Source organism: Bos mutus, chromosome 18 (assembly GCF_027580195.1).
Source record: "Bos mutus isolate GX-2022 chromosome 18, NWIPB_WYAK_1.1, whole genome shotgun sequence".
Lineage (NCBI taxonomy): Eukaryota > Metazoa > Chordata > Mammalia > Artiodactyla > Bovidae > Bos > Bos mutus.
In genome coordinates, this window is record NC_091634.1 from 16,251,069 (window position 1) to 16,277,054 (window position 25,986).

At 50.1% G+C, this 25,986-nt stretch overlaps 3 protein-coding genes across 8 annotated transcripts; 1 reads left to right on the top strand and 2 right to left on the bottom strand.

The window, feature by feature from the left end:
- Positions 1–5,574: 5,574 nt before the first annotated feature.
- Positions 5,575–17,557, bottom strand: PROSER3 (proline and serine rich 3). 5 transcript variants are annotated; one of them, XM_070387840.1, is made up of 11 exons: positions 17,121–17,557; positions 15,596–15,767; positions 15,179–15,381; positions 14,251–14,378; positions 14,054–14,160; positions 13,146–13,228; positions 12,902–13,044; positions 7,203–7,378; positions 6,098–7,085; positions 5,917–5,998; positions 5,575–5,761 (listed from the first exon to the last, which is right to left on the bottom strand). In XM_070387840.1, the coding sequence occupies exons 2-11, from the start codon at positions 15,599–15,601 to the stop codon at positions 5,617–5,619; spliced, it is 2,061 nt and encodes a 686-aa protein (XP_070243941.1). In that variant the 5' UTR covers positions 15,602–15,767; positions 17,121–17,557; the 3' UTR covers positions 5,575–5,616. The 5 variants fall into 5 exon arrangements, with proteins under 5 accessions (XP_070243941.1, XP_070243943.1, XP_070243942.1 ...); XM_070387842.1 differs by lacking the exon at positions 17,121–17,557 and adding an exon at positions 15,966–16,753 and having other exon boundaries at positions 14,251–14,356; positions 15,684–15,753; XM_070387841.1 differs by lacking the exon at positions 17,121–17,557 and adding an exon at positions 15,966–16,753 and having other exon boundaries at positions 14,251–14,356; positions 15,684–15,767.
- Positions 17,558–17,636: 79 nt separating this feature from the next.
- HSPB6 (heat shock protein family B (small) member 6) lies at positions 17,637–20,190 on the top strand. Its single transcript, XM_005908208.3, has 3 exons — positions 17,637–17,868; positions 18,878–19,000; positions 19,112–20,190. Exons 1-3 carry the CDS (start codon positions 17,671–17,673, stop codon positions 19,283–19,285), a joined length of 495 nt encoding a protein of 164 aa, XP_005908270.2. The 5' UTR covers positions 17,637–17,670; the 3' UTR covers positions 19,286–20,190.
- On the bottom strand, positions 20,043–25,157 carry LIN37 (lin-37 DREAM MuvB core complex component). Of its 2 annotated transcripts, none has more exons than XM_070387950.1 (9): positions 24,934–25,157; positions 22,311–22,386; positions 22,075–22,125; positions 21,724–21,753; positions 21,558–21,643; positions 21,304–21,470; positions 20,620–20,702; positions 20,459–20,532; positions 20,043–20,371 (listed from the first exon to the last, which is right to left on the bottom strand). In XM_070387950.1, the coding sequence occupies exons 1-9, from the start codon at positions 24,965–24,967 to the stop codon at positions 20,322–20,324; spliced, it is 651 nt and encodes a 216-aa protein (XP_070244051.1). In that variant the 5' UTR covers positions 24,968–25,157; the 3' UTR covers positions 20,043–20,321. The 2 variants fall into 2 exon arrangements, with proteins under 2 accessions (XP_070244051.1, XP_005908269.1); XM_005908207.2 differs by having other exon boundaries at positions 20,620–20,760; positions 24,934–25,148.
- Between the last annotated feature and the right edge of the window lie 829 nt (positions 25,158–25,986).

Sequence of the window (25,986 nt, forward strand, 5' to 3'; positions counted from 1 at the left end):
AATTGTAGGAACATTGGGCCATGGATGTTTTTCACTGGCTCAGATGCCTCGCACAAACTCAATTCCAATTTTTCCTGTTGTTGACTGAAGCTCAGAAAACACTCTGTAACAATACCCTTTCCAAGAGAACGTGCCATTGGTCATGCCCTCAACAAGGTCCTCGAAGGTACATCCTTGATCAATCCATTCATTCATTCAAAAACTCTGATCACTTAATTTGTGGATCTATCAGTAACCAAAACGGGGGATATATACCCTGCCCACATGGAGCTCAAAAGCTAGTGGGAAAAGAATTTGCAAAATAGATATTTTAAAATATGGATAAAAATTAAGCAGAGATTGGGGAAAGGGAGTGTGATGGAGGAGTCAATTTACAGCTACTTACTTCAATTTATTGAACATGTTGACCTCACTTCCACAGCAGGTATTTCCCACATGAAGTACCCTCTGCCTGGAATATTCTTTGTGCCCCCACCCCCACCTCATTGAAACACAACTGCAAATCCTTCCACACTCTTCTTGTGAGAAAGTACAGTCTGCCTTTCCTCCCTCTTGAATCTGGGCAAGACTGTGACAACTTCAACCAATAGACAATAGGAATGATTGGAGAAGGCAATGGCACCCCACTCCAGTACTCTTGCCTGGAAAATCCCATGGATGGAGGAGCCTGGAAGGCTGCAGTCCATGGGGTCGCTGAGGGTCGGACACGACTGAGCGACTTCACTTTCACTTTTCACTTTCATGCCTTGGAGAAGGAAATGGCAACCCACTCCAGTGTTCTTGCCTGGAGAATCCCAGGGACGGGGGAGCCTGGTGGGCTGCCGTCTATGGGGTCGCACAGAGTCGGACATGACTGAAGTGACTTAGCAGTAGCAGTAGCAGGAATTGACACTCTGTGATTTCCAAGGCGAGGTAATAAAAGGTAATGCAGTTTCCTCTTTGTCTGCTGGAATGGCTAGCTCTGGAGCCTTGAAGCACAACGTAGAAGTGCAGTTCTGCTGAGGCAGTTCATGCTTTGAGGAAGCCCTGATCACAATAAACTGTGGAAAACTCTTCAAGAGATGGGCATACCAGGCCACCTGACCTGCCTCTTGAGAAACCTGTATGCAGGTCAGGAAGCAACAGTTAGAACTGGGCATGGAACAACAGACTGGTCCCAAATAGGAAAAGGAGTACGCCAAGGCTGTATATTGTCACCCTGCTTATTTAACTTCTATGCAGAGTACATCATGAGAAACGCTGGGATGGAGGAAGTACAAGCTGGAATCAAGATTGCTGGGAGAAATATCAATAACCTCAGATATGCAGATGACACTACCCTTATGGCAGAAAGTGAAGAGGAACTAAAGAGCCTCTTGATGAAAGTGAAAGAGGAGAGTGAAAAAGTTGGCTTAAAACTCAACATTAAAAAAAAAAAAAAATTCAGAAAACTAAGATGGGCATCCGGTCCCATCACTTCATGGCAAATAGACGGGGAAACAGTGGAAACAGTGGCTGACTTTATTTTTCTGGGCTCCAAAATCACTGCAGATGGTGATTGCAGCCATGAAATTAAAAGACGCTTACTCTTTGGAAGGAAAGTTATGACCAACCTAGACAGCACATTAAAAAGCAGAGACGTTACTTTGCCAACAAAGGTCTGTCTAGTCAAGGCTATTTTTCCAGTGGTCATGTATGGATGTGAGAGTTGGACTATAAAGAAAGCTGAGCGCCAAAGAATTGATGCTTTTGAACTGTGGTGTTGGAGAAGACTCTTGAGAGTCCCTTGGACTCCAAGGAGATCCAACCAGTCCATCCTAAAGGAGATCAGTCCTGGGTATTCATTGTAAGGACTGATGCTGAAGCTGAAACTCCAATACTTTGGCCACCTGATGGGAAGAGCTGACTCATTTGAAAAGCCCCTGATGCTGGGAAAGATTGAGGGCAGGAGAAGGGGACGGCAGAGGATGAAATGGTTGGATGGCATCACGGACTCGATGGACATGGGTTTGGGTGGATTCCGGGAGTTGGTGATGGACAGGGAGGCCTGGTGTGCTGCGGTTGATGGGGTTGCAAAGAGTCGGAGACGACTACGCGACTGAACTGAACTGAACTGAAGCCACAGACTCCACAGGTGAAGAATCTGCCTGCAATGCAAGAGCCACAGGAGACACGGGTTTGATCCCTGAGTTGGGAAGATCCCCTGGAGTAGGAAACAGCAACCCACCCCAGTACTCTTGCCTGGGAAATCTCATGGCCAGAGGAGTCTGGCGGGCTACAGTCCATGCGGTTGCAAAGAGTTGGAACACAATTGAGCACATGAACACAAACAAACAAAAAAAAGCCACATAGAGAGACCTTGTATAGACACTACAGTCCAGCTTGGCATTGTCTGAGCCCTGATGCTGAACTTAGGAGTTTAAGAGGCTCCAGAGATTCCACTCCCAGCTGTCAAGCCACCTTTGTCTTTCCAGCCGAACCCCTAGACATCATGGAGCAGAAATGATCTATTCCCAACTCTGCCCTGTCCAAATTTTTGACTCACAGAATATATGAACATAATAGAATAATTGTTTCGTGCCACTAAGTTTTGGGGATAGCTTGTTACCTAGAAATAGTCATTAGGATGGCCCTTTGTTAATTATTAATTCCTACCTATCTCAATTCCTCAGGAATACTTCTAGGCCCCACTCACCCCACACACACACCAACTAAATCAGATTCTGCTGCTATAAACATCTTTTTTTTTCTCCTTATGCCTAAACAGCTATTTCCTTGTTTTTATTTTATTTAAATGTATGGCTTGTTCATAAAGACTGAAAACAAATATTTACCATGTCTATAACATACAAAAGCTACTTTTTACAGAAATCTATCCTATCCTCTTTTTTTGTAAATACAAATATCAACATAATCCTGATTGCATATTTAACACCTTGTCATAAAAATTGTCTAACATACAGCAAAGCTGAACAATTTTACACCCATACAACCACCCCAGATCCTACCATTAACATTTTACTATATTTGTTTTATCTCACATCTATTACTCTATTCATCTGTTAATTTGACTTTGGATACATTTCAAAATAAATTGGAGAAGGCAATGGCAACCCGCTCCAGCACTCTTGCCTGGAAAATCCCATGGACGTAGGAGCCTGGTGGGCTGCAGTCCATGGGGTCGCTAAGAGTCTGACACGACTGAGCGACTTCACTTTCACTTTTCACTTTCATGCCTTGGAGAAGGAAATGGCAACCCACTCCAGTGCTCTTGCCTGGAGAATCCCAGGGACAGGGGAGCCTGGTGGGCTGCTGTCTATGGGGTTGCACAGAGTCGGACATGACTGAAGTGACTTAGCAGCAGCAGCAGCAAAATAAATTAAAGACATTGTATACTGTCCCATAAATACTTCAGCATGCATCTCTCACTAGAGTTCAATATTTATCTTTCTTTTCAGGTAATATGTACCCAGTGTAATTCACAATTTCACTGAATTTTAACAGGTGCATATGTGCATTTGTTCTAAGTCGCTTCAGTCGTGTTGACTTTTTGCAATCCCATGGACAGTAGCCCGCCAGGCTCCTCTGTCCATGAGATTCTCCAGGCAAGAATACTGGAATGGGTTCCCACACCCTCCTCCAGGGGATCATCCCAACCCAGGGATCAAACTGGCATTTCTTGTGTCTCCTGCATTGGCAGGTGAGTTCTTTATCACTAGCACCACCTGGGAAGCCCCTAGCAAGTGCATATACCTTCATAATCCAAATCCTTACCCAGGATGGCAGCTGAACATTTTTATACAGCATCCCAGGACTCCCAAAGGAGGTGGGGGGAGAGATTAGGAGAAAACCAGGTGGAGGGCTTCCCTGGTGCTCTGTGGTAAAGAATCCACCTGTCAATGCAGGAAACATGAGTTTGACCCCTGGTCCAGGAAGATCCCACATACCGCACAGCAACTAAACCTGTGTACCAAAACTATTGAGCCTGTGTTCTAGAGCCGGGGAACCACAACTACTGAGCCCACATGCTGCAACTACAGAAGCCCCTGTGCCCTAGAGCTTGCTCTCAGCAATAAGAGAAGCCACCACAATGAGAAGAGTGCACACCACAATTAGAGAGTGGCCCCTACTCGACACAAGTAGAGGAAAGCCTGCACAGCAATGAAGACCCAGCACAGCCATAAATAAGCAAATAAATAATTTTTAATTATTTAAAAACAGGTGGAAATTATATCATCTTTTCTAATTCAATTTATAAAGTTAAAGTAAAATTGCTTCCTTATACTCAATGTCAAGAAGGAACATGGACCCTATTTTTTTGATAGGAAATATGCCAAAGAATTCGAAGACAAAACAATAGGTTTTTCAGTAGTCCAGAGAGATGATGATAGTCTAGACTAGGGTCAAGGGAGGGGTTGAATTCTGGAATTTTTTTTTAAGTGATGGTAACTCTTACAGTTTCTCTTCACAGCTTTTATTTAATTTTTTTGGTTGTGCTGGGTTTACTTTGCTGCACTCTGGCTTTCTCTAGTTATGGCAAGCGGGGGCTAGTTTTTGTTGTAGTACTCAGGCTTCTTATTGCGGTGACTTCTCTTGTTGCAGAGCACAGGCTGTAAGCACACAGGCTGCAGTAGTTGCAGCAGGCAGGCTCAGTAGTTGTGGCACAAAGGCTTAGTCGCTCTGCTGCCTGTGGAATCTTCCCCAACCAGGAATCGAACCCAAGTCCCCTGCATCTGCAGGTGGATTCCTATCCACTGTACCATCAGGGAAGTTCCTGGAGAGATTTTAAAGGTAGAGATAATATGACTTGCTGGTCAACTGATTGTGAGGAGAATCAACGACAGCTATGAGGCTTCTGACTTGAGCAGGTGGAAGGATGGAGCTGAGAGCCAGGGAGGAGCAGGTTTCGGGCAAGGATTAAGACCTACGGAGTTTGAGATATTTCTTAGAACTTTTTGTGTGGATGATGAGCAAGTCATGGGATATAGGGACCTGAGGTTCTAGGCTGAAGATAGGAATTTGTTGTAGTACTCGGGCTTCACAATTTGTATGACTTTGTACAGTTCAAAATCGTCTATCAGAAGAGAGATGAGGTTCAGAACCATGAAGCCAGATGAGAACACCTGGGACTGGTTGTAGATAGAAAAGTCAAGGCCTGGGACACCAAAGTGACAGGTGTGAGGCACAATGAGGCACAACCAGATTGGTGAGGAGAAGGCTGGGGTTCTGAAAGCTAGGCAAGGAAGTGCTTCAAAGAGTGAGTGGGGATCAGCACACCTAATGCTGCTGCTGGGTCAAGCAGGATGTGGAGGCCTGACCATTGTCTAACACTCTAATGACTACAAGCTTCACACCCAGAGAACAGTTCCTTTGGTCTCATCTGAGACAGGAGGACCCACTTGCCCAGAACCCCTTTCCTGTCCTCAAAGATGAAACCAGAAGAGACCTGGCTTCAGTGGTCAGAAACAAGAGTTAAGTGGTGCAGGGCAGAGCTAGTGTGGGGGAGAGGAAGGGGGCACAGGGAGCTATTTCCCTAAATTAGCAAGACCCTTGGCCTTTTCAAACAACTTCTTTTTCGGAGACAACCAGTAATCTGAAAAAAAATTTTTTTATTAAGAAAAATAGAATCTATACAATTCAAAGTCGTCTGGCCTCAAGAGAAGCTCCTTCCCTCCTCAGCCGCAGCCTTGGGGATCCGGCGGGGGGCGACCTGGCTGGAGAAGACCAAGACTCTGGGTCTTCAGGGTGGCCCAGCAGGTGGGCTATTTGGGCATCCACTTTTCTGGAAAAAGGACAGTGGGGTAGAGGTTGAGGTATTTGTTCAGGATTAGGGTCTGGGGCTATGTATGTTCTGGGAAAGGGGTTCAGGAGAGGTGGGCACCACATGGCAATCTCAGAATTCAGGGACCAGGTGTGTTAAATCCTGGCGATGGGCACCTTTTCTGCTGCCGCAGCGCCGTCCTTTGAATCCTTAGCACCTGCAGTATAGGGTCGTCCTGGAACTCACTCCCATCGGAGTCTAAGGTGGAAAGGAGCAAGATTCAAGGGGTCGGACTCATAGCGTAATGGACTGCCATTCAGAACATGGCAGCCACGCACAGCATGTGCGCCTGCTCACCTTCTGCAGCCTGCAGAAGTCTGGCAGCCTGGGAGAGCAGGTCTTCTGAGGGGGCGTCGCCAGCAGCGGGTGAGGGTGTGGCTACCACCTCAAGAGACCCCGCCTCGAACGGAGAGCGCGGGGCCGTAACACAAGTAGTGACCACCTCAGCTGGAGGAGGCAGGATCTTGGGCTGCAGACACTTGACTTCAGCCAAGGGAGTGTCTTTGTCTTTCCTAGGCACCGATCCCGCTAGGGGGAGCATGGTCTTGGCATTCCGAGACACCGCCTTAGACCTATCCCGCGATTCAGATAGATGAGCCGTGACTTCTGAGCGAGGGGTCAGAGGGTGTGTGGCCTTGGCTTTTCGAGGTTCAGCCTCGTGTGGAGGCGGGCCCTCAAGCCGGGGGGGCGTGTCCTCCAGGCAGTCCGGAAACAGCCGAGCCTTCACCACCTGGCCCAGTGCGCCTCTGAGCTGCGGTCCGGGGCCCTCGTGCTCATCCGCGGCCATGACTTGCCCTGAAGACCCCCGGCGTTGGGCTCTGCTTCTCCGAGGCTTGGAGCTCTGCTTCTCGAGCTCCTCTGGGCTGCTTGGTGCAGGGGTTGGGGGGCCCTGGGGGGCTGCAGGGGTCGTGGGTGTGGAGGCAGGGGGTGCGGGGGTTGAGGCTGGAGGGGCAGGAGTGGAGGCCAGGGGCGCTGGGACGGAGGCCGGGGGCCCTGGGGTGGAGGCCGGGGGCCCTGGGGTGGAGGCCGGGAGTGTTGGAGGAATGATCCCAAGAGGTATCCAGGGACTGGGCTGTGGGGCCCAGAAGAATCCATGGGGACTGGGACCCCAAAAGATGTGTGGAGAGAACCCTGGGGGAATAGGAGGCCTCTCCATGGGGAAAGCTTCCTGGAGTCCAGGCGGAACCATACTGCCCCAAAGTGGGATGGAGTTAGACTGGGTTCTCAGGGAACCAAGGGTCTCCGCAGCGGGAGGAGATGGCTGTGGACAGATGGGGGAAGGGACCTGAGAGGGAGAGAAAAGGTAGAGAGTCCTCAGTCCCTCTCAGCCTACTCCTTCCTTCAACTTCCCTTAGGATCCTCCCTCCACACCCCACTCAGGCTCCTCCCTCCTCCATCTCACCGAGGTGGTGAGGGCAGGGGTCTGCGGCAGCACCCAGGTTCCGTCACCCTGGCTTCTTCGAGCCTGTTCAAGTTTCCGCCGCTGCCGCCACTGGTACAGAATGTCATCCTCTGGCCGCAGGGGTGCCTGGGAGGAGGACGGGGCAGGAGTAGGGATGGGGGCAGGTGCTGGGGTTGCTGTGGAGGAAGTAGAGGGAAGAGAGGTAAGGTAGGGGCTGGGGTGATGAGCAAGGATAGCCTAGCACACACCCTTTGAGTACCAGGTTATTCAGACAGGCTCTCCAGATGTTGTCCCAAGTCCCCTGCAGATTGGGAAATGGGGGAAGGGACAGAATCGGAGAAGAGAGCCCTCATGGGCTTCAACCTGTCATCATTTGACTCTTCATCATCAACAAATATTACTGAGTCCCTACTATGTGCCAGGCACATTGTAAGGCACAGTGCCAGGCACTGTTCTGGACACAGTGGTCACAGCAGGGACCAGGGCAGATCTTCCAGAATCTGCCTACATCTCCCCACTTTACCACCCTCACCTGCCAACCCCATAACAACTTCCTCCTTGGCTTCCCTTCTCTCCCATCCTCTGAAACTGCCTCCATCCACAGTCCAGGGAGCCTGTGAACACCTAAGTCAAGTCAGGGCCCTCCTGACTTAGAATCTTCCCTGGGCTGTACCTCTCTCCTGGTAAAAAGCACATCTTTGTACTTGTGGTTCCCTTTGCCTGGAAGGCTCTTCACTTATGCATCCACGGGGTTAACTCCAAGTCCTTCAGGTATTTCCCCAAGTACCACCTTCTTCATGAGGCCATCCCTGGCTGCCCTATTCAAAATTGCAATAGCCCAGCCCTACCACCCTCCATCCTCTTTCCTGTTCCATTTTTCTCCTTAGCACCTATCACCTTCTAACTACTAAAGATCACACTTCTTTGCTTATTCATTGTTCATCTCTCCCTCCACAATGCCGGCTATACAAGGACAGCAGTTTTTATCTGCCAGGCTGTTGCCAGATCCCCAGTGTCAAGAATAGGGCCTGGTGTCAGTATATGTGGCATAAAAGAAAATAAATATATGCAAAATTGTGCTCCATCCCAGTGCCCAGCACTGTGCTGGGGATACAGCAGTGACTAAGGGCAGGGTCACCACCTATCCTCAGGCCTGTGGGACAAAGGGACATCATTTCCCATCACCCAGGTTATCATTTCATGAGTCATGATTAGTATGGCTATCATTATCTCTCAGAAGCCCTACCTATTAATGCTGCACAGAGAAGGGGAAGCAGGGTAGTAGGCAGCATCCGGGACCTCTCCTCCCCTCCCCTCTATATCCTGTGATTCTATTTCCAGACCTGGCCACTTCCCTTTACTCTGTTCCTCAGGCTTTGGCCCATGCCAAACTACCAGAGTCTGTCTCTCACCAACAGGGAGTTTGCTAACACCTGGTAAAGATCTTATCCCTGCCTTGCTCACAACCCTCCTGTGGCTCCCCAGTAGATCGTAACCAAATGCCTCACATGGCTATGCAGCCCCATGTAATCTGACCCCTGCCAATATCTTCCACCTTATCTCACACTACCCTTACCCCTGGTTCTTGCCTTTTCTTGTTCATTATCTGCATTGTGCTCCCTCCCACCTCAGTACAGGCTACAGGGCTATAGTCCTCACCTTCATCATTCAGGTTTCCACTTAGATAGCACCTCTTCCAGGAAGGCCTTCTCTGACATCTCAGTATCACAAGTCTCCCCTGCATGACCCTCATTTCTACTTATATTTGTTTGTGGAGTTATGCAGCTATTCTGTGCCCCACATTCACTATTCTGTGAGGACCGTGAAGGTGAGACCATGTATGGTTGGTTCATTAAGGAATCCCCAATCTCGAACAAAGGCTTCACACGCAACATGTATTCAATGTGTGTTGCATAAAAGAATACATACATTTACTCTGCAAAAAACTTATGAAGTATGTAGTAGGTTTATCCCTATTTTACAGATGAGGAAACTGAGGATCAGGAAGGAGAAGTGAATAAAAAGAGAAGCTTGGATGGATCAAAGAATCAGGGGACAGCTTGGGCAAGATCACTCAAATGCACAAATAGCACTCTGTTCTCTCTGCTTGCCTGTCCCCACTCATGGGAGTCCCATGAGATATGGAGAGAATCTTTCCTGGCTACCACTGCATCCCAGGAACTGGGGCACAGAGTAATAGTAACAACAGTGATGACAAAACAGTAACCCACATCTTTAACCCAACCTCTGAAATCTCAGGGGCAGAAATTTGAGAGTTCAACACTTAGCATGTTTTAGTCAAGTTGCTAGGTATGTATAGGATTGACAGGGGTCTGGGTCAGAACATCAGACTCAAACACACTAGTATATAGCTGAACGTGTGAAATTGCCATTATTCAACCATTTTTTACTTACAAAAATTTCATAAGATTCATAGTAGTATGAATATTTACTCCCTGACTTCAGACTATACTACAAAGCCATAGTAATCAAAACAGTATGGTACTGGCACAAAAACAGGCACAGATGAATAGAATAGATCAAAGCACCCAGAAATGAACCCACACACTTATGGTCAATTAATCTACAACAAAGGAGGCAAAAATATACAATGGGGAAAAGACAGTTTCTTCAATAAGTGCTGCTAGGAAAACTGGACTGCTGCTGCTGCTAAGTCACTTCAGTCGTGTCCGACTCTGTGCGACTGCATAGACAGAAGCCCACCAGATTCCCCCATCCCTGGGATTCTCCGGGCAAGAACACTGGAGTGGGTTGCCATTTCCTTCTCTAACACATCAAAGTGAAAAGTGAAAGGGAAGTTTCGCAACCCCGTGGACTACAGCCTACCAGATTCCTCCGTCTGTGGGATTTTCCAGGCAAGAGTACTAGAGTGGGGTGCCATTGCCTTCTTCAGGAAAACTGGACAACTACATGTAGAACGTTTTCTCCCACCATATACAAAAATAAACTCAAGATGGATTAAAGACCTAAATGTAAGATCTGAGCCATAAAACTCCTAGAAGAAAACATAGGCATGGCATAGCAATATTTTTGTAGATATGTCTCCTAAGGCAAAGGAAACAAAAACAAAAATGAATGAATGGGACCCAATTAAACTTAAAAGTTTTTGTACAGCAAAGGAAACAATCAACAAAACAAAAAGACAACTTATTGAATGGGAGAAAACATTTCCAAGTGATACGACCAACAAGGGATTAACAGCTCATACAACTTAACATAAAAAAAAAAAACTTAATTAAAAGATGGGTAGAATCTGCCTGAGGACAACTGAGGCCATTTCCTGGGTGCCTGGCCTCGCTGCCCAGCAGCCCCAAGTGGCGAGCGGCCCTTGTGGCAGAGGAAGGGGGCGGGCGCAGGTGGAAGCAGGTTCACATCTGGAAAAGCACTAGACAACCCCCACCCCCGCCCCACTTTGTATTATTCCTCCTCTTACTCTGAGCTGTGAGTAATTTTAACCCTGTGCATATGGTAGCTCTTCTGATGCAGAGACTATTTTATCAATGTCAGTGCCATCCCCATAGGATGACTCCATGAGTGTTTCCAGACTCAGGCTCTGACAAACGAAATAAAAATGTTTTGTTTTTTTTTAAAAAAAAATGGGCAGAAGACCTGAACAGACACTTTTCCAAATAAGACAGATGGCCAACAGGCACATTAAAAGATGCCCAACATTACTATTCATCAGAGAAATGCAAATCAAAACCACAATGAGATAATCACCTCATATCTTTCAAAATGGTTATCATCAAAAAGACCACAAATAACAAACGTTGGAAAAGATGAGGAGAAAAGGGAACCCTTGTAGTACAGTGTTTATGGGAATGTGTTTAAATTGGTACAGCTACAATGGAAAACAGCATGGAGATTCCTCAAAAAACTAAAAATAGAACTATCAAACATTCCAGCAATTCCACTCCTGTGTATATATCTAAAGAAAATGAAAACAGTAATTTGAAAAGATACATGCACCCCAACAGCAGCATTATTTACAATAGCCAAAATACAGAAGCAACTTTGGTATTCATCAACAGATGAATGGATAAAGAAGATGTGGTGTATATATACGATGGAATATTACTCATCCATTAAAAAAGAATGAAATTCTACCATTTGCAACAACACAAATGGTTCTTTTCTGGGGGTGGGGGGAAGATATTATGCTTAGTGAAATAAGTCAGACAGAGAAAGATGAATACCGTATTTTATCACTTATATGTAGAACTGAAAGAATAAAACAAATGAATATAACAAAACAGAAATTGACTCAGATATAAGGAACAAACTAGTGGTTAGGGTAGAGGGAAGCAGGGGAAGGGTGGGATAGGGACAGGGGATAAGAGGTAAAAACTACTGTGTATAAAATAAATAGGCAGAGAAGGAAATGGCAACCCACTCCAGTATTCTTGCCTGGAAAATCTCATGGACAGATGAGCCTGGTGAGCTAGTGTCTGGCATCACAGAGTCGTACACAACTCAGCAACTGAACAACAACAACACACAATCAGGCAGATTGTGATTTGGGGAAATAGTTCTTGATGGAAATGTGACATAAAATGAAGAGTGAAGTGACCTAGCAATATGGAATACAGAGTTTTGTAAGAAATTAACATTTGTGTATAGAATAATAATTGCAAATATTCAAACAATAAAGTCCATGGCTAAAGAAAAAAATAAAATAAATAGGCTACAAAGATATATTGTGGAGCACAGGGAAGATAGCCAATAGTTTCGAATATAGGGTTGGCCAAAAAATTTGTTTGGTTTTAAGTGAAAATAAAAGACATACTCTTCATTCTCACCAAGAACTTTACTGAATAATGTATTCACTAACCAAATGGACTTTTTGGCTAACCTAATAATGTTAAGAGCTTCTCTGGTGGCCAAGTGACAAAGAATCTGCCTGCAATGCAGGAGACATGGATTCTATTCCTGAGTCGGGAAGATCCCCTGGAGAAGGAAATGGCAACCCACTCCAGTATTCTTGCCTGGGAAATCCCATGGGCAGAGCAGCCTGGTGGGCTATAGTTGGACAATATATCACCATCTCCACAAATAACTTCAAATGGAGTATAATCTATAAACATTTGGATTACTATGTCGTCTACCTTAAACTAATAGAATATTGTCAATCAACTATGCCTCAATAAAAAAGGATGACTTCATCCTAAATGAGATAGATATATAAATACTCTTCATATTGTTTAGGTCAAATTTTGCTGCCAAATCAGCTGTGGTGCCAAATTTGTAACAAGCCTTCTGATTTTGGAGCTTCATGTTCAGAACTGCAGACAGGATGCAGAGAGAGAAAATGCATACTCATGGGAGCTACTGCGTATGCTTTCTTAATTTTTTTGGCCACGGCTCATAGTATGCAGGATCTCAGTTCCCTGATCAAGGATTGAAACTATACCCCCTGCACTGGCAGTGTAGAGTCTTAACCACTGGACCACCAGGGAAGTCCTCCCACGATAGGTACTGTTAACAGAGCCATGCTGCGTGCTCCATGTATTCACCAACTCTTTCAATCCTCATGACACCTACAGCAGGGGAATGCAGTTATTATCCCTGTTTTACAGCTGGGTAAACAGAGCACAGAGAAGCCCAAGGTCACAGAGCTATAAGTCGAAAAGTTGGAATTTGCACCCAGACTGCCCTCATCCTCGCCTCCCAGCACTCACCTTGTGCCGTGATGTCAGGGTCCTTGATGGAGTCAGGAGTGAAGGTCATGGAGAAGGGAGAGAGGCCATCAGAGCTGATGGGGAATGAGGAGCTGCCGCCATCGCTGGGGCTGAGGGAGGAGATGGAGGAGACGGAGGCCTTGCTAGAGGGAGAAGGCAGAAGTGAGGCCACCGGGGTCTCAGAGGCAGCAGCCTGGGCCCAGAGAGGATGGACTGGGGAGGATGATGCGGGTGGGGGAGGCACCTGCGTTTGAGCAGCCTGGCAGCTCTGCTTTGCAGGCTCAGTGTCTCCAAGTCCAGCAAGGATGAGTTCCATGTATTGAGACTCTGTGAGGTGAGAGGGGGTCAGAGCTCAGTCCCCATCGCAAAGGCTTCTGGGAAAGGGGCTCTGGACAGAGGGCCTGAATGCAAGTCTACATTCCACCTGGCACCCTCACATGCTGGCAGACAATCTGCTCCTCCTCAGGCAAGACAGACCAGGTTTCCCTCTGTGGATCCATAACCCTCAGTGTAATCACTGTTATAGTAGAAGGGCTGACCCTACCTTCCTGATCAGGCCTGGCTAGTCACAGTGCTCTGTCCTCCAGTTCACAGTGACTGGCTCACAAAGATGAGCAAATGAAAATAAGTCCTGGGGCTTTGGATGGAGCTATTGGAAAAGCTTTTTCTTTTCACTGGAGTAATCAAATATATCAGACGCCTACAGCTATTGGAGACATCTTAGCTATTTTGAGGGGAAAGCCTACCTGAGATTGAGCCAAACAAGGAGGAACCGAAAGCCATGAGAGTTGAGTTCCTCCCAATATTGTTCAATCACCAGGATTCAGCTATGCTCAAAAGCATCTAGTTTAGGATTTCTTGATTACACTAGCTAACAAAGCCTCCCTTTTTTGTTTAGGCTTCCTTGAATTGGGGGTTGACTCTAATGCTAACTACATGTTTGTTTGGTTTTTTTCCTTCTTCTTTTTTGGTTGAGCCATGCAGTGGTATATAGGATCTAATTTCCTGACCAAGGGTTGAATCTGCACACCCTGCATTGGAAGTGGAGAGTCTTAACCACTAGATCACCAGGGAATTTCTGACTCTAGTTCTGTCTCAGGGCTGGTGCTATCAGTCCAGGCAAGGAGGGACAGAAGTGAGTGGCAGTCTCACCTGCTTTATTTCCTGAAGGGGTGCCACAGCCTTAGCCTTCGATGCACTGGCCATCTTAGCATGAGTCAGGGCTGCTGTGTTGGGTCTTCCTTCTGGTTCACTGGCTCCTGTTGAGATGCCCCAGTTGATTTAGTGGGGGGCAGGTAGAGAAGCTGCTAGGGGTATTGCTCAGGAGGAGATGAGACTGAAGCAGGTACCTGCTGCAAGTTGACTGCCAGGGTCTGAAGATTCAGGCCGCAGCCACCAAAAGTCAGCTGGGGTTGGGCCTGCAGACTGGCGTTCTTCTCGGCTTGTGGGCTGAGCCTGTCGGAACCGGTTTATGTACCTGTGAGCATCAGAGAATTGGGAGGTGGGTGGGATGAGGAGCACCCAATAATAATCATAATAGTCAATGTATATGTCGCACCATAGCAACACTTGGTAGTTGATCCTCAGCATCTGTTCTCCTTTCTTATACAGTAATGCAATATTATGTAAGATGATATAACCCTGGGGACACAGCCACTCTTCTATAAATACATTTGCCAGATACCCTTGCAGATTTATGGCCATGTATATTCCTGACCACAAGATGCAATTCTGGAAAGTGGATGTGGCTGGGAGCCATTATGGGCCATGAAGGAAAGGGTAACAGCCTAGGGAAGGGAGAGCAACAAGAGAGAAGGAAACTGTGTCTCTGACACCTCACTTAGGGGCTGCCATATCAGCTCTGGTTGCTTCTGCCTGGACTGTTACGTGAGGGAGACATATTGATAAACACTCTTGTTTAAGGCACGATTCATTTGGGACTCCTTGTTATAGCAGCTGAACTTGGATCCTACAAATCCAAGTGCTCACTACGTGGCTCACTATTTGTTACAGATGCAGTACTGATGGTAATTCATCGAAAACTTAAAAGAGACCCAGAACATATGTGCTATTAATATCCTCAATTTACAGATGAAGAAACTGAGGCCAGGATTGTACAGTGATAAAGCCTGGATTTGAATCTAGCTCCAGAGCGCTTGGTAACATGAATGAAGCATGGTCCTAAAAGTGCAGCTCTGGCTAGGATGATTATTATGGATGTCTGCCCCCTCGCACTGATCCAAACCCTTCTTTTCCCTGAGAGCTACTGGAACTTACTTGGCCACCACGGAGTCCCCACTGTCAGTCACGATGGGTGGCGGGGAGGCTCTTATCTGGCCCTCAACGGTGCTGGGTGGGGAAGGGGTCCCTGAGCTGGATGGCCAGGACTCCTCAAACAGCTCAGGGGAGCTGGGGCCTGTGGCCAGAGCCTTGGAAGCTTCTGGAAGTCTGGATCTCTGGGATCTGGATGGGCTCAGGGTCTAATATAGAGGAGGTGAAGAGAAAAAAAAGTGAGGCTGAGGAGTCATCCCTGTAGGGAAACGAAGACACAAATGAAATCTCAGTCCAGAGGAGAGGAAACACATCCCACAATGGCAACAACTCAGAGTGATTGGGGAGGTGACAAGGGATTTAAGTGGTGGAGGACAAGGGCAAGGCCATGGGGAAGAGAGGAGAGGCCTTTTAATCTCTCACCCCCATCTCTCATCACGTCTTCCTTCCCTCTAGTCGTCACTCCCTTGTTACTGGTTGGCACACAGCACTCTCTGTGGGGTGTCCTCACCTGGGGATGCCAGGTTTGGCTTCAGGATGGCCAGTGTGGCTTCAAACCACACTACGGTTTCCACGGAATCCTGGAAGAGACGAACTAAAATTTCCATGAAGCACCACTGTACATTCAAGATAATGACACTGGAGGCACGATTCCCACCAGTCCTTGGAGCAGTCTCAAGAGAGAACCCGGGAACTGCTGGTTGGTGATTCGTAACCCTGGATCCAGTCTAAGAGAAATCTTTTAAAAATACAGAGGCGTGGTCCTCACCCAAGATCAAAAGAATCAGAATACCTGGAAGGGGGCTGGGCATCTTCATACATCTGTTTTGCAGTGTTTCAGGTGATTCTTAAGTGGAAGTCAGGAGAAGAGCCAAGGCTAAACCCTATCACTGTATATTTCCCATAAGTCCTTGGGACACTAAGGAGAGGGGTAGATGGATTACAATTCCTATAGTCACTGGGCTCCGCCTAAGCAAGACACCCGTGGTAGTATGGGAAAAAAGTCAAAATTACGAATCTTAATTCCCAAGGTTCCCCCGGACACTTTTAGAGGAAAAAAAAAAAAGCCCTTAGGGCCACTTAGCGGAACGTAAAACGCTATGAAACCCCCGCAGTGGTAAAGTCCAAGGTCGGAGCCACTTAAGGCTGTGGAGCATCTTGGGAGTTGTAGTTCCAGTAAGGTTGAGCACAGTTGACTCCGGACCGTAGCAAACCTGATCTTAGGCTGTGTTACTCTCACCCTTGATCCTCCCTAGGCCTCCTGTAATCCATCACCTGAAGTCCATCCTGCAGCTACCTCGCCGATTCCGCCTGCTGTGCTAGGTCACCGGACTCACCCGGAGCGCATCTTTGTCGCTTAGCAATACCCTATAACCCCGCCCCTCTGTGAGACTGCAGGCGCGGGAAGAGAGCGGTCTCTAAGGCGACCAATGATAGAGAGGAAAATAAAAGTAATTGACAATGGCCAAAGGGAGGTGTCTCACAATTGGCTGTAACGGGAATGAGAGGGCATGTTTGATTGGGGAACGGTAGTGAGCTGCAGTAATTGGCAAGCCCATGGACCAATGGAAAGGATCCGAGGCTGGGCTCGCGGTTAGGAGGAGGTTCCAATGGACTCTCTTTTTGCTGTAGTCTTGTATTCTAACCACCCCTCGTCTTGCTGTCTAAATCTCATCCAGATTCCAATCTAACTACGGATTTTTCCGTTGCAGGGGCCATCAGGGAGCCTACCCCCTCTCTAGCCGCTGTCCCTTCATCAGTCCAGCAGTCCCTCCCGATCTTCTAACCACTTCCGTCTTGCTCCAGGAGCAGCTGGTTGCTCCAAGTGCCAAGCCTGGGCTCCCCGCCGAGGTGGCTGGATCATAACGAGCTATTTCGGGCCCCAGCGTGCGGCCCCCGCGGGGCCAGCCTGGACTGTTCTTGCCCGCGCCCCCTGGCTGCTGCTCACCTGGCAGACCCCGCTGTCCAGCGCACCCGAGGCTGAGTCAGACGCACAGAATTAGGCCCGGCTTGCCGGGGGTTGGGTCCAGGGCCCTGGTCAAATGGGAATAGGGTCTGTTCTGTGTCCTTCTGACAGCCTGGCCCAGCTACTGCATTCCCTCTAACCAGGAATCTGCTCCCAAGACCGGCATCTGCGTCATCCTCAGAGCACCTTCGGGGCGGGGGTGGATTAAAGGGACTGTGAATTCTTTGGTGGGTTTCTCAGGCTGTAGGTCCCTAACGCCACGCTTGCACCCCACTTTGGCAAGGCTCCTCCTCCTCAGCCTTAGTTTTTCTTTCGGGAAATTAGGGAATGATACCTCGCTGGCATTCAGCAGGCGCTTAATAAATGGCCAAGTCATTGTTGGGCTGTCTAAATAAGGCTCTATTAATGGCCGGCTCTGGCCGCGGTCCCAATGTCCCCGGGCGGCTCGCCGAGGGGCGGACACAGGGCGTACTATAAAGCAGCGGCGGCGCTCGCTGGGGCACTGCGGAGCCTAGGGCGACGGCGGAACAGGATGGAGATCCCGGTGCCTGTGCAGCCGTCTTGGCTGCGCCGCGCCTCGGCCCCTTTGCCTGGGCTGTCGGCTCCCGGGCGCCTCTTCGACCAGCGCTTCGGCGAGGGGCTGCTGGAGGCCGAGCTGGCTGCGCTCTGCCCTGCCGCGCTGGCCCCATACTACCTGCGCGCACCCAGCGTGGCGCTGCCTACCGCCCAGGTGCAGACCTGGGGGAGGGGTGGTAACCCGACTACTTCCAAGGCTGGGGTCCTCGGTCACCCTGAGGGGGGTTAAGGAAAGTCCCTTGACTTTGAGCGGGGTGGAGAGTCCGGCCAGAGGGGCTTTCGGAGTTGCCGGAGTATGGATTCTCAGAGGTCGTTTCCCTGAATCGGGTGGGAGGGCCCAGTCGGTTTGAGGAGGGTCTCACGTCCCAGAGGAGTGTAAGGGCTGGGTTCCTAATGGGTGGGGATGCTCACTCTGAAGGGGTGTCTTGGTGATTCTGAAGGAGGCTGGGGACCCACGGTATCTGGGGAAAAGGGGGAGCCCAGTCATTCTGAAGGGCGTGGGGCTCCCAGTGACTCCGGGGGAGGGGAGGAAACTTTTTGTTATTCTTGAGGAAGAGAGTTTGGAGACTGTGGGTGGTGACTCTGTGTGTCTCATGGAGACACGCAGAGGGGAAGGAGGGTCCTGCAACTTGAGAAAGGGGGGTGTGGACACTCAGAAGTGGGGGAGGAGTACTAATAACTGCTGGGGGCTCAAGCAATCTCGTAACTCGAGCGGGAGGGTAGAAAGAGGACTCTGGAGAATCCGGGAGGAGGCTTCTTGGCGATTTCTGGCGGAGGTGGAGCAGTAAGGGGCCTAGGGGCTCTGAGGGGAAGGAGGCTGAGGAGTCAGTGCCCAGGAGGATACACGGACTACGAGGTTGTTAACTCCGGGGGAGCCGGCAGGCCTCACCCTATGAGGGCAGCGGTCCCTGACCTTGGAGGGCGAGGGACGGACCCTCATCACCCTGGATGAAGGGGGAATCCCCGGTGGCTACAGGGGGAGGGATGATGCCAGTTACTCTGGGTAAAGAGGTCCTGGGTGGCTAAGAGTAGGAAAGGGGACGCCCCAGTTCCGGAGGCCAGGATAGGCTGCAGCACCGGAACCAAAGGGGAGCCGAGGGGAGGGGCCTTTGCTGGGCCCCCGGGAGCCGTGCCCCGCCCGATGACCATCAGGTTGTGTGCAGGTATCGACCGACCCCGGGCATTTCTCGGTGTTGCTGGATGTGAAACACTTCTCACCCGAGGAAATTGCCGTCAAGGTGGTTGGTGACCACGTGGAAGTTCATGCGCGCCACGAGGAGCGCCCGGTGAGCCCGCTGGCGGGGGCGGGGCCAGAACGAGTAGGCTGGATCCGCAGGCGGGAGGGGCGGGGCACCTACGGGAACCTGGCGGAGCCTCTCAAGCCTCTCTCCCTCCAGGATGAGCACGGATACATTGCGCGCGAGTTCCACCGCCGCTACCGCTTGCCGCCTGGCGTGGACCCTGCGGCCGTGACGTCCGCGCTGTCCCCTGAGGGCGTCCTTTCCATCCAGGCCGCACCTGCGCCGGCCCAGGCCCCACTGCAGTCGCCGCCCGGGGCGGCTGCCAAGTAGGGCTCAGGGCACACCTGAACCCTGGAAGCCGCCTCAGCGCCCCCGCCCTTTTAAAGCAGACCTGACTCCGCCCAACCAGATGTCCCCAGCGCGCGCCGAGACTACCCGCCCACCCAGTCTGGGATGTGCCTTGAACCTTCCAACCTACTCATCCCTGGTAACTTTCCACTGACCCTCCGGCTCTCACACTCTCTCGTGCTTTCAAATCTCCAGACACCTAACTTCCAGACCCTACAACCACAATCCCTCAGCTAGTCTCTCATCTCCACCAACCCCACTTGGCATATAACCCCACTTCAAACTCCCTATTTCCTTTTGACTTTTCTAGAAAAACATCCCCTCACCCCCTTTCAATCCGATCCGCCACCAAAGATTATGGTGTAGACAGCCCTGCCCCCACCCTAGGCCAGTCAAGCATAATCCCCCCTTCTCAAATGTCCAAGACTCTGCACAGACCTCTCACCCTGGACCATCCTGGCCTGGTCCCCAAGACTCTGGATCCTTCCCCTCATTCCAACCAGATACACCACTTCTCACCCTCTCCCTCCAACCCATCTTCTAACCTGAAACCTCGGCCAGCCACTCCCAGATCCTTGAACTCCTTTTCTGACCCTACCCTTGTACTCCTATTCTAAGCCAATCAGAACCCTCAACCTCAAACTGTACAGATACCCACCCCTCCTCCCCAGAGTCTGCACAGATATCTCACGCTATCCAGAACTCCTCAGTCACTTTGTCTTGACCCCCAAATCTCCAACCACAACACCCCTCCCCTTATTCTCCAAGACCCAACCAAGCAGCCACTTTCTTCAGTTCCCTACAATCTTTCTCCCTCCTCAAATTCTCTGATGCCCCATCCCCTACCTAGGCCCACTCCCCCAATAAATGTGCTAGAGCTGTGCAAACTGCTTTATGTCTGATCCAGGAAGGATAGGCTGTAGCAAATGGAGACCAGTGTGGAGGAGGGGAATGTTTATTGGGATGGGGGTGGGGATAGGGGAACATCACTGTCGCTCGTACATCTCCCGTAGGATCTTCATGCTCTCTGAGTAACGTAGCTGGTTCCGATGAGATGCCTCCTTCCACCTGCAGTGGGGGTTGGGGGAAGGCAGAGGGAGGACTCAGCAGTTGGAGCAGAGGCCATGGAGAACAAGCTGGTGGGGGGATGCTCACCTCTGGCGGATACGTTTCCAGCGCTGCATGTTACGGTAGATAAGCGTGGAGGGTGAGGGCTCAGGCTCGGAGGGCTGCATGACAGAGAAGCCAGGCTGGGTGACCACGCTCACACCTCACAACACCTGCCCCATGGCCCTGAGCCAGCCCAGCATACTCACCTCATCATCAGGGGTACCCTGGGTCTCAGGCTGCAGCGGGGATGGAATTCGGGATCTGCAGGCGTCTCCAGGTGGCCCGGGAGCTGTGGGTGGAGGCAGCTTATACACGTCACGACTCTTGCTGTTGGTGACCTCGGAACCCTGGGGATACAAGGACCCCACACCAGACCCAAGAGAGTCAGAGAAGAGGGTCAGGGGCATACATTTCACACCTTCCCCAGCAACAAAAGACATGAAGGTTTCTCCAGGGACTTGTACTTAGGAGTCATGTGTCTGCTCCAAGGACCTCTGTCCAAACCAGGGACCCCTGATCATTCCTGCCCAGCATAGAGACCTCCATCTATGGAGACCTCCATTCCTAGCCCAGGGGGTTGCCATCTGCTCCCCTAGACCAGGTGGCTATACCTGGTTGCCCTAAGGACCCCTGCCCAGTCTCTCAGCTCTTGGTGACTTCTGATCTTGGAGAGCACATCTATTTACCCAGGGACCCTGTCTCCTCTGCCTCTCAGACCAGAAAGCCATGTCTGTCTGCTCTAGGGCACTCCAGCTTTTGCCCTGGCCTAAGGGTTCCTATCTGTGTGCCTCACCAGATTCAGGAGTCATGGTATTCTTGTCTGCCAGGGAGGGTGCCTTGTGACTGCCTACCCATTGCACTCCCTGGCTGCTGGGCGGGACCCATCTCACCTCCTCATCCTCAGGCAGGGGCGGCAGCGGCGAGCTGGGTGAACGTTCACGCTCGCGCACTGTGGGGCTGTTGCGCATCCAGGCTCGGCAGATGGGGTACAGTGGTGTGTTCTCACTGAACTGAGCCAAGTCCACACTCCGGTCAAACAGCTTGATCACATACGTGTCTAGAGTGGGGTGAGTAGGAGGGGTATGAACATCCTTGCCTAGCCCCCTCAATTACTTCCCGCCCTCGAACGCCATCGCCTACTCACTGGATCGCTGTGGCCCTCCCTCAGCCAGCCCCTCATCCATCTCCCTCCTCTTCTTCCTCCGCTGGTGGGGGAATCGGGCAGATGGTCTGTGTGGGGAGGGAGTACATCAGGACCGGGGTGGGGACTAGGGACCTCTCATCAGCTGGTGGGGCCCCTGCCACCTTACCGTTTGCCGGTGGCCGTGATGGAGCAATCCCTGTGGGGAGAGACAGGGTGTCATGTCAGCAGGCTTGCCCTTAAATGAATGCCCGCTCACAACCCCTCAAAGAGCACCCTGGGGGTACTGTGAATGAGCTCATAGAGATCCCACCAAACCCTGAGGCCTTGGGTCCCACCCCTTGCAGGCTGACGTGCCATCATCAGGGGACCTATGTTTCTGCTACTTAATGGCTTTTGTACATGAAGAATGGTTAAGACTGTGATGGAGAAAGCACGGGGCTCGGGGGTCAGGGCTCAGATGAGGAAAGAAGTTATCTACCACAAACCCTCAGACACAGATCCCATCAATAAAACTTACTTGTTGTGGGTGTCTAAGGAGGTCTTCCCAGGTTCCTCATCCAGACGCTCCCTGGTAGCAGAAGAGAACTGCATGCTCAGGGTTCCCAGGGCCCAGGGTGGGAAAGTACCCAGTGGCCTCATCCATTGGGCCCCTTCCTTCCTAAGTCAGTCTCTGAGGTCCCACCCACAACCAGAGGGTCCCAACCCGCTAGGGCCCCCAACTTCCCGTGACCCTGTCCTGGGTCAGATCCCAACCTGTCCATGTGACTCTTCTCTAGCAGACACTGCAGAACAGCATCCAGTTGGTTCCGGGCCTTGGCCATCTCCAACTCTGGGGAAGAGGGAGGGTACCAAGCAGGAGTCACTTCCCAGGCCCAAGCCAGGTGGGCAGCTGCTGGACCAGGGAAGGGCATGCATATCCAATCGTTTGGCTGGGCCAGGCGTGCTGGGAGGGTATAGTGGGCAGAGCCTACTAAAGAGCAAGAGCTCTGGCTTCCAGGACTGACCCACATGCTCATGTGTGACCTAAGGTGAATCCCTTACCTCACTGAGCCTGTTTCCTCATATTGAAAATGGGTCTCCAAATGATATCTATTGCTAGGACTGTTTTGAGGTTTAAATAAACCTATGCTGTATATGAAAGCTTATTATGTGCCAAGCATTGTTCCAGGCACGTCATGTTTATCAACCCATCAAGTTTTTACAACAACCCTGGCAGGTGGATATGATTTTTATCCCCATTTCAGAGATGATGAAACTGAGGCACAGAGAGGATAGGCTACTTGCCCAAAGTTACACAGCTAGAAAATTGAAAGGCTGAAGATGTACACCAGGTCATTTGGCTCCAGAGTGGATATTATAAGGCAGGGGCTCAAACTGGGTGCAGAATCTAGTCCCAAGATGCACTTCGTTTGCTGAGGTAGTGGGGTTATTTCAAATCTGTTAAATCTGAATGAGATGACTACATTTGAATAGTTGGAAGATTTCACCTAAAATACCCATTTGGGGCTTTCTTCCCCCTAGGAAATGAGATCTGGGCCCACCTTCCTGCATGCCACAGGCCCAGCCTGGCCCTAAGAACCTGTGTGTTTGCCTCTCTTCATCACAGAACTTACGGAGGTGATAATGTTATAAATTTCCTTACATTTCTTGTGTTCATTCTTCTCTTCCAAATAATAGGAGCTCTGACCCAGTGCTCAGAGCCCAGAAGGACACTCGGGGACATGACTAGCCAGCGCTGAGACTTCCTGAAGAGGCCAGGAGACATTACTCAGAGGAGACAGGGTGGGGATGTGGGGCTGGAAGCAGCTGAGATTCTCTAGCAAAGAGCCTTGGGTAGGAGCCAAGGTATGGATCATGCCCAGTGTCTTTCCCCAGTCCCTGCTTCTCTCCTGAACCTCAGATCTTGGGATCCCATGGACTCCCGGACACTTCCCCTGGACATCCCCCCAGGCTCCTTCCATGGACTGGGTCCCACACTGGCCTCAGTGTCTCTTAAATGTATCCTTTTTTCCTGGACTGCCATCTCAGGGATATCCCTATTGTCACCCAGTCCTTTTCTCGGTCTCAACATGGTCACTGCTCTCCCTTCCCCACCCACCCCACAACCTGTCTACTTGTCTCCTGAGGGTCTCTCCCCTCTCCCACCTCCCTAGTCTATCTGTCGTGTCCCTTCCTCCCCCTGGGTCCCCAGCCTCGGTCTCCCCTTCTGATTCACCCTTCACAAGGTGGCCAAAGGGAATCTTCCTAAAGCCAAACCTGATCCCGAACTTTCCCTGCTTAGAATGCTCCAGAACTCTGCAGTGCCCCCTGAGGCAGAGTCCTAGTGGTCAGCCTGGTGTTCACAGGCTTCCATAACCCTGCCTACTCCTTCCTCAACACCCTCATTTGTGGTCAGACCCCCTTCACTCTTCCACCCACGATTTTTGGGGCATTTTTTGGCAGTTGGAGGGGGCATCTTGTAAAGACTTCCTCTGTGGTTCAAAACCCTCCCTTGGCTCCCCATTGCCCTTGGAGCAAAAGCCAAAGTCATAACCTGGGCCCACAAAATCTGCCCCGCTCCTTCACCTCTTTGCTCTCATCTCCTCACCTTTCTACCTCACTTTACTTGCTCTGCTCCAGCCACTCTAGCCTCCCTGCTGGCCCTTGAACATGCCAGAGAAATCTTTCACTTCTCTGCCATTTCAAAGCCATTTCCTTCGTCAGATTTGCTGTTCCCTCACTTATCACTCTCTCCCTCACCTTGCCTCACTCCTGATCTCCTTACCTTCTCTTGTTTTTTTTTTTCTTATTGACCACTTATAGCATTTACTATCTCAGGTCATTTTACTTGGTCTGGATTCCAGGTCTCTCCCACCACCCATAACATGCTAGCCCTGGGTTCCCATCAGCTTGGCCCAAAACCAGAATGACTTCCTCTCTCTCAGCTTCAGTTTCCCTATCTATATTTCCTACTTCCTAGGAAATAGGAATTATTAATCCCCTAGGATTATTGGGATACAGTGAGTGCAAAGATTAAAAGCTTTCCTGTACTTCAGGTGATCAGCATAATGCTTGACTCAAGACCACTGCCAGAAAGGGGGAAATGGAGGCAGAGCCAAGAAAAGAGTCCTTCTTGGAGTCACACGGTTCGGGTTCCCCATGTGGGACTGCACCACACTGCCAGCCCACCACCATAGCCTCAAACCTATCCTGAACACAGTTCGGGAGGGTATCAAGGTGGCCAGAATCGCTCGATCGATGCCTGACAGCGGTAGTCATATGGGCTGCAGGGAGAAGTCACGCAGTCCACCTTACCGCGATAATCCTGTTTAATGGGGCTCCCTTACCCTGATCAGTCCGCTGCTCCCTTACCTGCCCCCAACCTCGGGATCCTCACCTGATTTCTCCACTTTCACCTTCACCGGGAACATGGTTGGGGTCTGGGATCTGGGTAGCTGGGCCAGAGGAGCCCAAAAGAGCCTAATGTCACAAGTCAAGGCCGGAGGCAGACGGGGAGAGGTCAAAGGTAAGCTTCATGTGTAGCCAGTCCGCCGCCCTGAGCAGTGTCCGGCCGCGACGGACGCGGATGCCGCCACCTCCTCCCGTTCCTTCTGTGGGCGGGCCCTCTCGGCAGTTCTTTGTTCCCATTAGTCAGTGTAACCGTCAATCCCATATCGTGGCCAATTAATAGCTGCCGGTGTCGGCTCCCAGCTCTCAGTCCCACCTTCCTAGAGCCTGGTTTCCGGAAACAAACCAACGACATCCCGGGGCTCTTCCTGGGACATGGTTCTAACTTCCGAGACTCGGTAAAAGTAACGCACGGTGGGAAACGAAGGATCAGAGCATCGCGAGGCTGCTGCTTAGAACTTGGAGAGTTAGAAGCTTTGAGTAACATCAGTTTAGCTATTGAACAGGATTTATTTAACCGTGCAAGTCTCTTTATCCCTAAGAGGAAAACAAATCTGGGGTTAGGCGGGGCTCCCTCTTACTGAGCACTCGCTAGGTGCCAGCTAGCTCCCTGTTAATCTCTTTTCAAGTTTAGCCTCATTCACTTAGCGAATATTAGCGTGCCAGGTACTTCTCTAGGTACTGGGGACACCGCAGTGAACAAAACGATAAAAATCCTTGCCCTAATGAGCTTATAGAGAATGGAAGATAAACAATAAACAAGCAGAACATTTTAAATGCAATGTAATAGGAAAAAGAATATAGCCTGAAAGAGACATGGGGAGTACCCAGGAGGGGGACTGAAACTTTAAATAGGATGGTCAAGGAAGCCGTCTCTAATAAAGCAATTGAATACTTGCCTATTGCTACAGACAGTCTCCTTCAGAAAATAGGGAACTTACGTTTACCACATGTGCCTTGGCCCAGATAAATTCTAGGGGGTAGTGTTGTGATCCACATTTCTGATGAGAATAATGAAGCCCAGTGGAAAAGTAAATATTTT